The following is a 15,697-nucleotide window of genomic DNA, read 5'->3' as shown; positions in this document are numbered from 1 at the left end:
AGCTGACTTACTTCACTTGTTACATTTTGATTAAAGTTAACATGCTCATGTGTTTTGTGTTTTTCCCTGTCAATGATGTCTGGACATCAGAGCAGGAGGTGGGAAGCATGCTTCACAGGAGAAGACCATCTGAGAATAGAGAGTGGTCATCAGGCTAGACCACAGAGGGAAATAATTCCCTTTTCAGTTTATGCACAGACAGAACAATGGACCATGGAACAACGACCCGACTCCAACGTCTGTTAGTTTGTCAACCTGAGCAAGTTCCTTATTCCAATCTGTAAAATGGCAAAATGTGGATAATACTAATCCAACAAGTCCAAAAGTTTGAACAATAAGATGGAAATGTTTATGAAGGATTTCACAAACTTGAATATGTTGAAAAAAAAAATGTAGTATAAAAGGAACAAGCCATAGACCTCAAATATAACATCCACTCAAACACCACCAGGAGAGACAAATCAAAATCTGTGATGATGTTAAGGAAGTTAACTTACAAAAGTACATTTTCCAGTCTGTATGAAAATGGTTTAATAATAGTGAAACTTAAAAAGTGGTAAAATTAACAAAGTATATTGGTTAAAGACTATTTTTTCCAACCATGGCAAATAGTATGCAGACATTTATCAATGCAAAGCTTTTAGTCCCTCTATCATGTACTCTGAGTCCTACTTACTATTCAACATGAAACACGATACAGTCAGAGGTTTCTTTGGCAGACATAATCACATGCATCAATATGTCAAATTCAAAGCATTTTCTCCCTTAAACTTACCTGACCGAAGGCATCTGATCAAAAGACAAAAATGAACAGTTTTAATAAGCAGTTCAGTTTATCAGTGTCTAGAAGGTAACAAAAAGTACCAAGATCAAGCTTTTTGGAAGTTAAGTTAAAAGAGAAATAAATTTTACATTTTATTAAATCATCAAATATAATCACTTGGGTATACTTTTATTAGCAAAAAATAATAATACCAATGATAAAGAAAAGAGGAAAAAAGTAAATGTGCCTCAGACCAGAATACCATAACAAAAGTTTTGTGGAAGCTGCATTTTATTTGAAAATCCACCCATTTTTGCTAACATACATTTTAATATTGTAAACAAAAATAGAATCTGCAGAGACAATGCAACAAGTATGCTTAACTCATGTACAGAATTGCTTTCCTACAACAAACTGTCCTTCTTAAGGCCCCTCTCAACCCAAATGTTAAGATGTATTTACACAAAGCACCGATCAACAGTGCAGCTTAATTCTTCGTTAACTAAACTCTTGGCTAGACATTAACTTTAAAGATACTATTTCCCCTTATTTAAAAGGTACATGATCATAACATGGCATGAGCCAAATAAAAGGTTCAAGGATTTTGTCCCCTCCCCTCCCCCCCCATAACACCTCCTAGAGTTTTACTGAAAAGAAGGAAAGTCTTGAAGTGAAAGCAATTCCTCACATTCATTTTGGAAAGGCCCTAATGTCAAATCGAAAATAATGACATGCCAAGCACAAAGCAGTAAAGTTCCTTCCCAATGCACTAATGCTGAATTTAAAATGTAGTGCTTTTCCCAGTTCTGTGAACTGTTCCCTTGCAAAATCCTAGGCACAGAATTGACTATAAGGATTAATGCATTTATAATGCTTCCCTAAATCCCATAGAAACTGAGAATTCTTAAGCGATTCGGACCTATGGACTTGCCTTAAAATATTTAGTGCTCTGTATGTCAGCCGAAAAGCATTCTGAATCAGATTCATTCTTATGGATAAAAATCAAACATACTGTGTACATCCATACTCATTTTCATAAGGAGGTTTGATACAATATTAATGTTATGTAAATTGATAATCATAAATAAATACAAATACTTAAGGAATGTCTACTGCAAACTGAATATATAATTTTTAAAAAAGAAAAGTTAATTTTAGTTACTGTTTCTGTATCTGTGAGGACTGGAGAAAAGAAAGATACTGCATAATTAAGAATTATGATTTGATCCCCCCCAAAAGAGTCCTGTTGCATTACAGTAAAGGACACAGCTCTTCTCTCCAGGCAGCTTTTCCAAATACAAATTTTCACTCTTTCCAAATAAGGGCTTTTCTTGGTAGGTTACTGATTATGGGTATTAATAGGAGATGAAAGAACTGAAGAATTAGTCACCAAAAAGACAGTCTGAATTCATGGTAATTCTTGGCTTTATAAACTGTATTGATACGTTCTCGTATAGACTAGTCCCAATTTCCTTCATGGGCCTTCATTGGGTTACTGTAGCATTCTAATGAGAGTTTAAGAGACAGCAGTTTGGATTTTGCTGGAAGTAAGTATTTGCTGCTTGAGCACTTGTCTTTTTGGAATAATTCCATTCTCTTCCATCTAGTTACATAAACTGTATCTGGGGGGGAAAAAAAAGAGTGTAAGTTAATTCACTGCATTGTAGGATATCTTCTCATAAGTAAAAATGCTTTGTGCCTCTTACTATTCAACTTGCCTGGAAGTGTTCATGGCATGCTTATCACAAACCCTGATTACAAAACGAAGTCAGAATTATCAGCTTATCATGAGCCAGAACTCAATATCTGAAGCATAATTACAGGAACTTCCAAATATCTTTCTAATTACTAAAAACCAAGGGATATCGGAAGAAAGAAGATGAACGAATGATTTTTCCATGACAAGTTCAGAAAATCTCTCCATGAACACAAATATTCCACATAAAAATCTCATTTAGGCAGCGAGCAAAATGTGAAATATTATTTCCAAATATTATAATAAAATCAGAGATAATTAAGGGAACGGTAATATTATGTTTACTAAAAATTTCTAATATAAGTCAAAATCTGAAAGATCTACAAAAGAATACTTTTCAATAGGGTGTCAACTAGTCACTCAGATATTTCACTCATGATATCTTTATCCTTTAAACTGCTCATCCAAAGACATTACTGAAACAGATGTGCTAATAAACTGTTGTCAAATCAGAAGAGTACAAACTCTCAAAGATCCAGAAGGTGTATCTACACTGGGGGTTATGGCATCAAGAAGAACAAATGACATTGTCTTCCAGGAAAAGAGGCAGTGTGGATCAAAAGCAGAATCTTTCTATCAAAAAGGGCACTGAGTATTCACTTGCCTTTAATTTAAAAAAATATATAAGCTGTTTTTTTGGAAAATACTACAATTTTAAAATGAAAAAGGTGTACATAAAAATATAACCCTTTAAAGAAATTGTTAAAATGAATTCTTCACAATGAATCCTGGCCATCATATTAAAACTAAAGATGCTCCTCATAAAGCTTGAATCCAGTGTGTAAAATTGTGTTGTTCTCTATAAATCTTTTAAGACTGAATAAAACACCCAGTTTTTAACGGGTGGTGTTTGAGCTCATCCATCTGCTGTGCACAGTGGATGCTTATATGTACATATGTGAGATGGTCCTTTGATTTCACATCTTCTAATAATGTTAAAGATATTTTCCAAAAGTTCTTTGTCCTTATGCCCTGTCTTGATCTATTCTTCACCTAAAGAACAGAGGAGGAGGAGGAAGAGAGGGAACCTAGAGTCCTTTAAAGAAACAAAGGAGAAGAGTAAATTGTGCTTAATGTTTGGTACTTTTTAAAAGTATTGATATTTAAGTCCCCATCTCCCCCAACAAGCAGCAATACCTAAAGTGATTTATAAGAAATCCTCCAAAGAGAGCTCTGCAAAAGGGTCCTTTCCTGAAGCTCTGTGAGGACTGTGACTGGAGGGGCTGGATGCTGCCGACAGCTGGGGGAAAAGAAGACAGAGAGAGGGAAAGAAAAAAAGATCTCAGAATGACAGAACATGAAAGCAGAAAATGTAATGAAAGAAGAAGTGGTTTTTGTTTTGTCATCTTTAATAAATATGATGGCAGCCCTTGCAGAAGGGGGAATTATTAAAACAAAAGTTTCAGTCATACGTCAAGTTAAAGGGTATCCAATGGCATGTGTTTTTCAGAAAACAAATTATTGTTTCTGAATTCCAAAGGAATAAAGTCTTTTACCCGAAAAGGTCGAAATAAGCTGACCCATGGTTAAGACTTTTATTGTATGTGTGTGTGGGAGAGGGGAAGACGGGAACCACAGCCTAATTGTGAGCCACAGAAGATGGCTTCCTGTGTCCAGTCTGTCAAACGCTGTGTCAAATCTGACCTCAGTCCAGACCCAACACATCTAGCTGCAATACCCTTTCCTTCCTTCCTCATAAGACGTGGAAAGTCCTGTTCTCAGTGTTCACACTTTTTTGACATGGAGTTGTCTCCTGCCTGTTTATCTGGACATGCCACAGCTGATGCTTATACTCTGGGAGGCAGAAGGAGCTTAGAGGTTATCTGGTCCAACTACCCCGTATACTGCCCTGAATACATGGAATACTTAAGATCTTTGGTTCAGCTTCCTGTTAGAATACATTCACTTGATTCTTGGAATTTGCTCCTGTTGCTTAATTTGAATATACAGTAAGGCAAGCAGACTGTTGAACTCCATAACATATCCTTTAGTATCCCTAAAGTACCAAGATGTTCATTTCATATATGTATCTCCTTCACCGAGCCTACTTTAAGAGTATTTTAAACCAAATATGAGCCATTTTAGTTTGGAACAAACTTTTAATTTTTTCCTCCTCCTGCATCAGATTGCAGAGGCATGCAAGCACAGGAATGCTCAACTGAGCATTAAATCAAAGTGAAGACTAAGTAGAAATAAGTTTCAATTCATACCTCAACATTTGAATTCCTATAAAGGATTTCAAGGCTCAAAATCTGTCTTTGCTGGGTCAAAGTGATCTCATTTCTACCTTTTTATTTTCTTAAGAAAAGCACTATAGAGAATGAAGAGCCAATGAGTTTTCAATGAATATTACACCACAAGTATAGGCAATTTTTTGTTTTGATGCCAAGATTAATTTACAGGTTTAGAAATAATCTTCAGTTATATTAGTGGTTGAGTCATTTTCTTAATCCATACCTTGTTCTCAGAAATAAATGTTCAAAGACAATGGGAAGAGACAATGGAAAAGTTCATGGAATTACACAAGCAGCTACAGATGGGAGGACAGGACAGCAGGTCTGGGTTTAGAGATTCAAGTATCATCCGTGCCGAGACAGAATAAGGTGCAACTTAATTAGAAAGACACTTCCTCCTCACCTTTCAGACCAACCAGGAGGACCATTCAGAAGTGAAATGATTTTAAGTAAAGTGATCCCTGAGCTGGAGGGAGTTTAAGATTAACTGGGTTTTTCTGCAAAACATGTTTTCTTTTTCATTTGAAGTTAAAAAACAACAACAAAAACCCCCTGCTTACTGCAGATAGATAAGCATCCAAAATCAACAGTCTCCCATGAGAGCCCCACACTAAAACATCTTCTTAAATCAAATTTTCATGAGGGCAGCAGTCTGAAGACCTGACAGTCTCAGAGGAAAATGCCCCTGAAGAATATGGTCAAAGGGAACATCAGAATTCTGTTCTTTTCCATATGTGAGCATACTGCTGGAGAAAAGTCCTGGAGGCTTAAAAACAATGTTGAAGAGGATCAATTTTCCTTGAGGGAAGAAGTGCTAGTTTCTAGCTAATACTTCTACTATTCTGTTAAATTGGCAAAATAAACACATACATATGTCTTATACCTATAAAAAATATGTAGCTAAATTAAGACATGAGAAAACAAGACTTAATATCCCTGCAGTAAGTTTCATATCATCAACACCCATTTCAAGCAGATGAAACCTTGGCCCAGACTGGACTGGCTGACTGCAGAGAGTGCCAAGGACTGAGCCATGGAGCAGCCCTTCACCAGCTGGCCCCACCCCTTCCTGGCGCCCGCACCGAAGCATAGGCACATCATGCACTGGTGAGAAGGTAGTCAGCTCAGCGAGTAAATAAGGAAGCAGAAGGAAAGGAAACATACTGCAATTGTCCAGTTAATGCTCAAGGAAAGAAGGAAGAACAAAGTACACAAAGGAGCAACAGGATCCTGGTGGGTGAGAAGCAGCAGGATTTAAAGAGCCTGAGAAAGTCACGTTAACCCTCCTTTACTTGTAATTCTTCGGAGTAGACTAAAGAACATGTAGGGCTGCTACGCACTGGAGGATAAGGAATTTAAAAAAAGAAAAAATCCAATGACCATCATTAATTACAAAATCACCATATTTTACAAGCCAGCGTAAGACAAATTGTAACTGACCATTCCAGTAAAATTCTACTACAAATATGCCAACACACACACACACACACACACACACACCCCAAACAAAAGAAAAAGACTTTCACTCATTTATTTCAAGTAACAATCTCTATACCAAAATTCCCACAGAGCTAAAAAATTAGTACAGCTATCAGTTTGTTCAAATTAAATCGACCTATCTCACAACTAAATATGCCATTTAAACAAAGCAGTCAGTCTCACTAGTCTAATACAGACATACTTAAAGTCTTCTCATTTTATAGGAAAATGAAATACTGAGAAGCAGTGAAAGAAGAGTCGCATATAAATAAAAATACTAAAATGTACAAGTAATTGATGATGGCAACTCTCAGTTGACATTCCTTCAACCCCTGCCGCCACTCTACTCAACCTTTAAAAAAAAAAATGTTGAAATAGAAAAAAAAAAATCTAATGTTACCAAAAATCTTTGTTTTTATCTCCAGAGCAAAGATGTTTTTTTGGCTGTAGTGTGTGTTTAGTATAGTAAAGACAAGAGTACAGAAATCATAAGTTAACTTTATAAAAAAGCAAACATACGGAGAATAAAGGAATTTTTAAAAAAGAATTCTATCAGTACACTAAAGATCATAAATAAAAATGGTTACTCCTTCATTCTACTCCCATTCAACACCAAAGAAAGAAAATTTCATGTTAGAACAGGAAAATAGCATCAGGCTCAGAAAATGAACCTAGTGCAATTGAAAGCTTATGGGAGAATAAAAGACTGAGTATTTAAGGACAAACTTGGCTGTGCTTAAAATTTTTAGAGAAGAAGCACCTTTGCCACATCTTTACATTTGAATTTGCATCCAAAAGCCTGGATAGCAAATAGCAATGCTGTAAAGACTCATTTTGTCTTTGCTGAAGAAGCAAAGTTAACATCTTAGGAAAAAATGGGTATATTTCCTTTGCCGGGGATGAGAGAGCACAGTTTTATGGAAAGATGGAAAGGAATCTAATCCTGGCTCTTTTGTAAAATGAGGTTAAGAATATCAAGACCCAATACCCACATCCCCGTTAATGGCTGTCTTGAGGATTAAAATATACAAAAAGCACCCTGGCATATGTTAGTCACTCAAATATTAGTTCAACCTTCCTTACCACCTACAATCAAATGCTCATCTAGTCTTACATAATAGGAGCCACTCTGTCTGGTCTGTGTTGCTCTTATAAGAGTTCTTATTTTACCATCAACCAGTCACTTGTGCTTCCATATTATACTCACCTTTAGGCTCCTCAGATGTAAGAAACATATTCTCCCTGTCTCTTGTTCAGCAACTAGCAGTGACTTACACATATTATAAGCATTCTATAACATGCTAAATTGTTTTCTGGTGATAAAACAAGCTCTGTATAAAAATGGTCACCAAAGTCGGATATTAGAAGTATTAGAACTTCCCTATTAATTTTCACCCTTTTAAAATGTCTGTTTTTACATGTTATTTAATGTACATAACATATTGTTGTAGGGATATATAAATATAAATACACTGAGGGTACATGCTTAAAGAATATTTTCCTGACATTGCTGTGCAATGGAAACATTTTAGAAACCTCAGCCCTACTTAATATGATTTCACAGAGATGTCAGATATAAAACTGAGCACAGAAAGGTATGTTGTTTTTGAATAATGTTAGACCACGGCCAGACCACTGAATCCTGATGCATAGGGATATAAACATATAGTGCTGCATTCTAAAATTTTATACTAAAGATAATGCTATTCTCAGCTGCCTCTGTGAAGTATGGCTAAAACAGAGGACTTCTTTCTCTACTGCATAAGGTAGAGGGACTGTCCTGTACGGTGAGTTTAGTGCCTTTTGATACTGCTTCTTGGGTTTATGCTTAACACAACCCATCTTGGGCTTCTGCCCATCAATAACATCACAAAGTTACACCAACCTTACTCCTGTCACCTTCAAAGCACTACTTCATCTTGTCTTAGGGGCACCAGACAGTGACCTAAGAGGATTTCTCTTTGAATATATGTTGTTTCTAAACCTCTCTACTGCTAGAGTCCACATAACTTAAAACTATTAACATAGGAGTGACATTATTCCAAAATGGCATCTAAGTCATCTCCTTAGAATTATGGCAACCTAAACCGACAAAGAGTTAAAGAAGACCAAATTGGAGAGAGGGAAATAGATCAGAAGATTTCCTAAACTCATGGGAGGAAATACTATTAACTGACCTAAGCCAAAAATAAACAACATTTCTGTATATCAGAAGTATTTGCAAGGGTAAGAGACGTCTGTTTAAAGTTCCATTTGATGGATGGAAATCATGAAAACTGGCTCAGCTTATTTGAATAAAATGTTCACTGCTCATTCATATTAGACTCTTACCCCTTGAAAACCAAAGAAAATGAAAAGCTGTAAGGTTTATGTCAACTGGTATATAAGGAGACAAAATAATAATTACATGTGCCTACAATGCACCACTTATTTGCTGTTTATTGAAAATATGGCACCTTTGTTTGGTTAAAAAAAATTTCCAAACTGTGTTCCATATATGAGCTTGAGGCTACCTGCTTTTACCTGATTTATCTATTGAGCTTGCACTAAAAACGTCTAAGACAGAGTTCCTTAGCCTTAGACATTTTCAAAAGAGGTTTGCCCCTCCCCACAAAAAGAGACTTATAAACTATATTAAATTGGACCAAATCAAGATTTTAATTACTATAAAATAAAGCTTGGTACTTTAGGGTAACACCACCTCCACAAATGCTGAGCCAATTCAGGTGCTGCTGATAAGAATCCTCAAGAGCAGTGTGTCGGGTTCCTATAAACAATGTCCAGCGTCTACACCTCATGTGGATGATTCAGGCCCTAATGCAGACCGTGCTCACCCAGCCTGCCCCATCCCCACACCCCAGTGACCACCCTAGCCTGTGGCTCTCTCTGAGTTTATCTGATGTCATCAGATAATAGTGAGTCATGATTAAGGTTTCAAAATAATGAACTATGAATTATTATATTTACAATAAAGATAATTTGTAACACATAGGAAGAAATATAAACTGTATTATTATAAATCAGAAGTTGGGAATAGGGACGCCTAATGGAATAGAAACAATTTCTGAAAATAGGGCAACCTTGTAACATTTTCTTCTTTATAATCATCAATAAAAAAATATAAACATCCACATTCCTAAGTCAATTACAAATATTTTCATTTGGACCTTTTAACAAACTTATAAAGTACACAAGGTAAAAATCACCATTCTATAGATAAAGAAACTGAGGCTCATTAAAGTTACATAGACAACTTTCTCTGAAACACCTGGTTAGTGAGGAGTCGAGCTGAGAGTCTGTTGAACTGTATCCCCTAAAAAGATATGTTGAAGCCCTGACCCCTATGAATGTATTTATGAATGTGACCTTATTTGGAAATAGGGTCTCTGCAGTTGTAATCAAGTTACGACAAGGTCATCAGGGTGGGCCCTAGTCCAATGACTGATGTCTCTGTAAAAAGAGGGAAAGGCCATGTGAAGACAGAGACACAAGGAGTACGCCATGTGAAAGAGGCAGAGACTGAAGTGCCACAGCTCTAAGTCAAGGAATGACTGGGGCTACCAAAAGCTGGAAGCGGCAAGGAAGGATCCTCCTCTAGAGAATTCAGAAGCAGCATGGCCCTACTGACACCTTGTTTTCGGACTTTAAGTCTCCAGAACTGTGAGAGATTAAATTCCTGTTGTTTTAAGAAATTGAGTTTGTGGTACACTTTGTTACAGCAGCCCCAGGACACTAATAACAGACTCGAAAGCAGATGTGCTGACTCCAAGGCTGGTGCTTTGCTTTCTCTCTAAAATCTGCTATCTGAATCTCAACTCAGCTAGAATTCATAGCTATATATATATATATATATATATATATATATATATATTTTTTTTTTTTTTTTTTTTTTTTTTGTGGTACGCGGGCCTCTCACTGTTGTGGCCTCTCCCATTGCAGAGCACAGGCTCCGGATTCACAGGCTCAGCGGCCATGGCTCACGAGCCTAGCTGCTCCACGGCATGTAGGATCTTCCCGGACTGGGGCACGAACCCGTGTCCCCTGCATCGGCAGGCGGACTCTCAACCACTGCGCCACCAGGGAAGCCCCCATGGCTATATTTTAATGTACAGAAAAAAGTTTAAGAGAAATAATTTTTTAAAAAGGACTTCTCTAGTAAATGTTAGACAGTCAATGCACCTGTGTGCTTTCTATATTCACAGTGCTGTACACAATCACTGATGTTCATCATGAAGATTTTGTAGAACTTCACAGTCACCCAAGATTTTATGAATATGTTCTAAGTTTTGTTTAAAACAAGAATTAGATTTCCACCTTTTAGAAAAAATGTTCTCAGCAAAAATCCAGTGAAAAGGCCTGGTCGTACATGTTGTCTTATTAACAATAATGGTAAGCAGACAGGACTCCTCGAATTTTTGTTTTGACTGATTTGGGTATGCCCAGGGGACTGCAGAAACATTCTCACCTATGGTCCTAAATCCCAATTCCCAAAGTAAATCCCCTCATGGGATCTTCTACTAAGCAAGGATGAATGAGTACAACACACTGCTGACAAGGCAAAAGGCCTTCACAGAAATGCAGCTGGGCAGATCAGCTGACAGAGGCACTGCCAACCCCCACAGTTAACATACGAAGAAAGTAAAAAACAAAAAACAAAAAACAAACAAACAAAAAAAACTAAACTAAGCCTAAAAGCAAAGAGAGCTATTAGTTCTTATACACAGGAAAGTCATTAAAAAGGCTTTTTTTTTTTTGGTAAGACTTGAATTATTCCAATATCCAAAGCCAACAGTGCCCCCATTTAGATCAGTAAAAAGCACTCACAACTAGCCATTGTGTCCTTTCAGACACTTAACTGATGTCATACTTACTTAAATTCGGCCAACACAAACAAAACCCAGCAGCCATTTTACATCTTTAGCCACATCCTCCATTAAAAAAAACCCTCAAAGCCCCCAATACCAATCAAGAAAACAATAAAACTTTTAATATGCTTATTTTAAAAATTAAATCCCCAAATGTAACACTCTACTATGGTTTTCATATTGCTTTTGGGAAAACAGATAAGGGATCAGTTTGAGCTTCTCATATAAATAAGTGATAAGAACATAATAAACACAACCCTCCCCCTCAAAACTCTTCAACATCTAAACTGTCTTATAAACATTCATTAAGAGAATGTTAGTTCACGTCACAGTAACTTAAAAAAGCGAAACTAACTAGTTAACTGTCTTCATGCTTAGTAACATAATAGCTGCATATTGCAACACAGGATGAGTTTATAAAATATTGACCAGCAATGGACATTTCAATTTACATACCAGTAAGTACCAGTAAGATTTATACAAAGCATGAGCGAGTGGGCGTTAAGAGTCCCTAAACACATTAGTAACCGGTAACAGGCAATCAAATAGTATGAGGAAGCACAGAAGAGGAAAAAAAAAGCATTAACCATAGGTATATAGTGTTTTCCATGTAGTCAAACATCTAGAAAGATGCACTCATGTAAAACATTAAAAAAAAAAAGCTAAAATGTTAGGCATGAAACACAAGAACATAATACCCATCTTTAAGCATCTAATAGTTGTGTTAAAATATCTTAAAAATACAGAGTAAGCCAGCACAAAAAATGGGAACAGAAGAAGTGTATAGGTGTATAGGGAGGCATAATTTCAACACTACAGTGTAGTCTATTAGATTAAAGCTATAGTGAAGACCATTTCCTAAAGAACAAAAAGCCTGAGCTAACAGTCATGTGGAAGGTATTAGCTACTTTCTCGCTAGCAGGCCCTAACACAGCACTAAGAGTAATCTACATATAATTTAGAACACACAACACATTGTTTGAAATACCTCACTAATGGTAATATGATAAATATATGTGGGAGGGTTGAGGTACTCTCAAGAATATTAACTTGGTTCAATGGTAAGTAGGCAAGAGACCAGGCGCTACAAGTTATGCCTTTGGTAAGTAATGGCTCCCAAAAGAAATACTTCAAGGAATAGGAAAAGATTTTTGACAAGAGCTGGAGAACCGGGATTTGATTAAAAGATTCTATTTTGATGGCACCTGACTTATATTTAAACTATCATTTATTTTACAATGTACAAAGAGACATCTCTGCCTCAAGGAATTTTTATTGAAAAAAGAGCTAAACAATGAGAAAACAATTAAAAGGTAATTCATTAAGAAAAATACATAATACATAAATACATAAATATACATAATACAAATACATAAATATAGTTTATAATACAACAGGAAACCCAAGGAATTAGCAGAGTGCTTCAGTGCTGACAAAAGGAAGACAGTACTACTGTAGTGGCCACAGGGGCTGAGTTGCACTAGTAGAGAGGCAGTGTGGCACAAATGAGCACTCGACCAGGAATCAAGGATTCTGGGAGCTAAGTTGCATTTCACCACTTATTTAGTTGAAGAACCTTTCCAAGTCTCAACTTTCTTTATCTATAAAGATAAAGGATGATGACAATAGTGATCCTAGGCCCATCTACCTTCAAGATTCATTAGAGAATAAGATGAGATAATGTATGTGAAAGTGCTTGGAAACTGTCAGGCAGCAACCAAGGTTAAGGTAACAACATATTCTGCTTCTGAGACAGAAGCTTCAACTGGATCAATACAAATAATTTTGGCAATGTAACACTGTATGCACTGGTAAGTGTAATATTTATATCCATTCAAGTGGAAAAGGAATAAGTCCATTACCAAACGCTCCCATGAATGTTTTCAAATAGCATTAAACACATAAAGTAACCAATCAGTTGGCATCGGAAGCCAAGAAAGGTGTACTTTAACAATCACATCATTATTTCTAACTGTTAAACGATATGAGCACAGCCACAGATATAGAAGGACAAGCTGTCCTATCACTTTACAAGGATCTCATTCCATAGTATGCCGCCAGAGAAGTAAATAACAGAGAAACTTCATATCTCCTCTCCTAACCACAATGAGAAGCTTTTTTCAGAAAAAAACAGATTTCCCTGATGCTAACAATGAGATGAAAAAGAAAGAGTGAATATTTAGGTGAATTTTCTGGAACTGGAAGAAGGCCTTAGAAACATTTGAAGAGGAAAGTCTTTCCTGTGAAGACATTAGGTCAGCATGGCATTTCAAGCTTTTTTGCCCTTTTGGGGGGGTTTACTTTTAAATATGATCTTTAGCAGCAGGAAGTTATCTAATGAAAAAACAGTATTCACAACTTTTGAAGACTTGTCAAGTTTCACAAACATCTCAAAGGCAACACCTTCACTGTAGCACCATTCAAGCCAAGGCACTGAGTTCTGAGTTCAAGGTTTCTAAGGCCCACAAAGGAGAGCATGTCAGAATCATTATCAGAAAAAAGGTTCCTTAACCTCAGAAAAACCATCCTCTCGACCCACCAACTGTAAGTTATCAAGAATTTTCCATCTTTAATATTTGTAATCTGTTTATCCTTTCTTTCCAAATAATCAATATTCCTAAAAACCCTTAGATGAGAAAGATATGCAAAGAAAATAACATCCACAATGAAGGGGAAAAATGCTAATAACCTGCTTCTCAAGTTGTATAAAAGGATTTTTTGCTATTATATTTCTTCCACATCAAGCGCATTAAAAGAGTTACGTGTAGCATGTTAATTAGTACCTGTGCTCCTGATACAGGGCCAAAAGGGTTTGGTGGTCTCATGACAGGCTGGCTGTATATTAAGGTTGGTTGTGTCATTACAGGTACACTTCCCATTTGAGGAGGCTAAAAAAAAACAAAAAATGTCAAGTTAAAGGATGTTAACTCACATTTTCCTTATTATGAGTAAGTAAACAAGAAGGATGACAGGGATGAACAGTACTAGTACTTTTGCAGTAACTCAAAGGGAAAATACCTGTAAATGCAAATAAGACTGACAGCTACAAATTTTTAAGAGTATTTTTTTTATATGGAAAGTCTTTAATGTGCTCATCTTTTAAAGTTTGCAATAAAGCTCAACTTTTTCTATATGAGTTGCAAAATTCAAACTATGATAAATAGACAAAATAATTTAGACAAAAAAAATTTCCAAATTTGCCAGCTTTAGACATGGGAAACTTGAAACTATAAAATGGCTAAGACATTTCAAAGCAAACTGCCTTTGTATATCAAATCAAGTTCTTAGGCCATTATGCAAATAAGCACAAGGGAAAACAGTTGATTGTTTGAAGAAGTTTACTCCCAATGGTTCTTTCATTTTATTTCAGACATTTTTAGGGAAAACCAAGAGGCTTAAATTACATACAAAGAGGTTAGTTCATTCTTAAATAATTGAAAATAAATCTCAACCAACCATCTCTTTAAAAATTACCACTCCATGGTATATAATTAACGTAAGTGACAAAATAGAGTACACACTGACCACCATATTATTTTGGTTAAAATGCTATATTCTAAAACCTTATCTTTCTGCAAGTTCTATTTAACCTTTTAGGATGACTCCTATTTGTAGTGAGAGATTCATTTTGAGTTTTTTGTGCAGACACCTTTTGAATGTAATGACTACTAATCCAAAAGCTGTGAAACTTCTTCATATGCAGGAAAAGAGCTACAGATGTATAAATAAATGAAGAAGTAGCAGAAGCAGCCACAGCAGCAATACCAATGGATGCAGTGCTACCTCCCACCAGCAACAGTTCTGCCAAAGTGTGTGGTGGACTGAAGCCACTACCTTCATTTCTTATTTATGTTAGTCTATGTATTAAGAGATTTGGGAGAGTAAGGGCAGTCTAGAATGTGGGTTGTGGGCAGCTTAAAGGTTTAAGGACTGTTTCTGTACTATCCCAGTCATGTCATGGGAAAATTTCTGTGGCCTTTTCTAAACTAAATTTACCCCTACACAATTCAAGAAATATAAAATTCCCCCCTTCCCCTAGAGTGGTATTCAAGTTATAAGACCTCACTGGTATTAATGTAAGGTCACAGCAACAAGGACTTGGAGTTAACATTAATGTTTAAATGAGTTCATAATGAAGTATAAAATGCCTAGCAAACTTATGAGAGGAAAAATAAGTCAAGTAAATACAGTGAACATTAATAAATATTATATGTTGTATAATGACTATTCTAGAAATACTTATGAAACCTATGCTATGGTGCAAGGTTCTGTGTTAGGCATTAACACAGATATATGTGGCACTAAGTTCTTTTTTCAGTTAAGTTGGGAAATTAATGCATGTTAAATGTGAGTCAACCTATTTTCAAAAAGCTGTGTTGGGAAAAATACTTACGATTCCATATCCTATCATGCCTGTTGGTGTAGTAGCAGGATAGGCCATTACAGGGGGTGCCTGACATGATGAAAGAAAAAATAAACAAGGAAGTATAACTCATGTATGTCAACGGAGTTCAAGGAATTAATAGCTGTAGTTCCACTAAAAAGAATTGCTAAGACAGCTGTGATTAAATATGTCATTTGTGTTCGTTAATAATTGTGT

General features: G+C 36.1%; 1 protein-coding gene across 15 annotated transcripts in view; it reads right to left on the bottom strand.

The window, feature by feature from the left end:
* Window positions 1-506: 506 nt before the first annotated feature.
* Window positions 507-15,697, bottom strand: part of PICALM (phosphatidylinositol binding clathrin assembly protein) — a 106,129-nt gene continuing 90,938 nt past the window's right edge. For 11 of the 15 annotated variants that reach the window (XM_028501020.2, XM_028501019.2, XM_007124916.4 and 8 more), the window contains 4 exons: window positions 15,491-15,550; window positions 13,881-13,985; window positions 3,657-3,759; window positions 507-2,385 (listed from right to left, as the gene is read on the bottom strand). In XM_028501020.2, coding sequence (XP_028356821.1) covers window positions 3,667-3,759; window positions 13,881-13,985; window positions 15,491-15,550 — 258 coding nt within the window. In that variant the 3' untranslated portion in view covers window positions 507-2,385; window positions 3,657-3,666. The remainder of the gene's footprint in view (window positions 2,386-3,656; window positions 3,760-13,880; window positions 13,986-15,490; window positions 15,551-15,697) is intronic. The other 4 variants (XM_024131623.2, XM_028501021.2, XM_007124917.4 and 1 more) reach the window with 1 other exon arrangement.

The sequence above is a fragment of the Physeter macrocephalus genome, chromosome 16, assembly GCF_002837175.3.
Source record: "Physeter macrocephalus isolate SW-GA chromosome 16, ASM283717v5, whole genome shotgun sequence".
NCBI classification, from domain to species: Eukaryota; Metazoa; Chordata; class Mammalia; order Artiodactyla; family Physeteridae; genus Physeter; species Physeter macrocephalus.
Note: the sequence above shows the minus strand (reverse complement) of the source record. Positions and strands in the feature narration are given on the sequence as shown.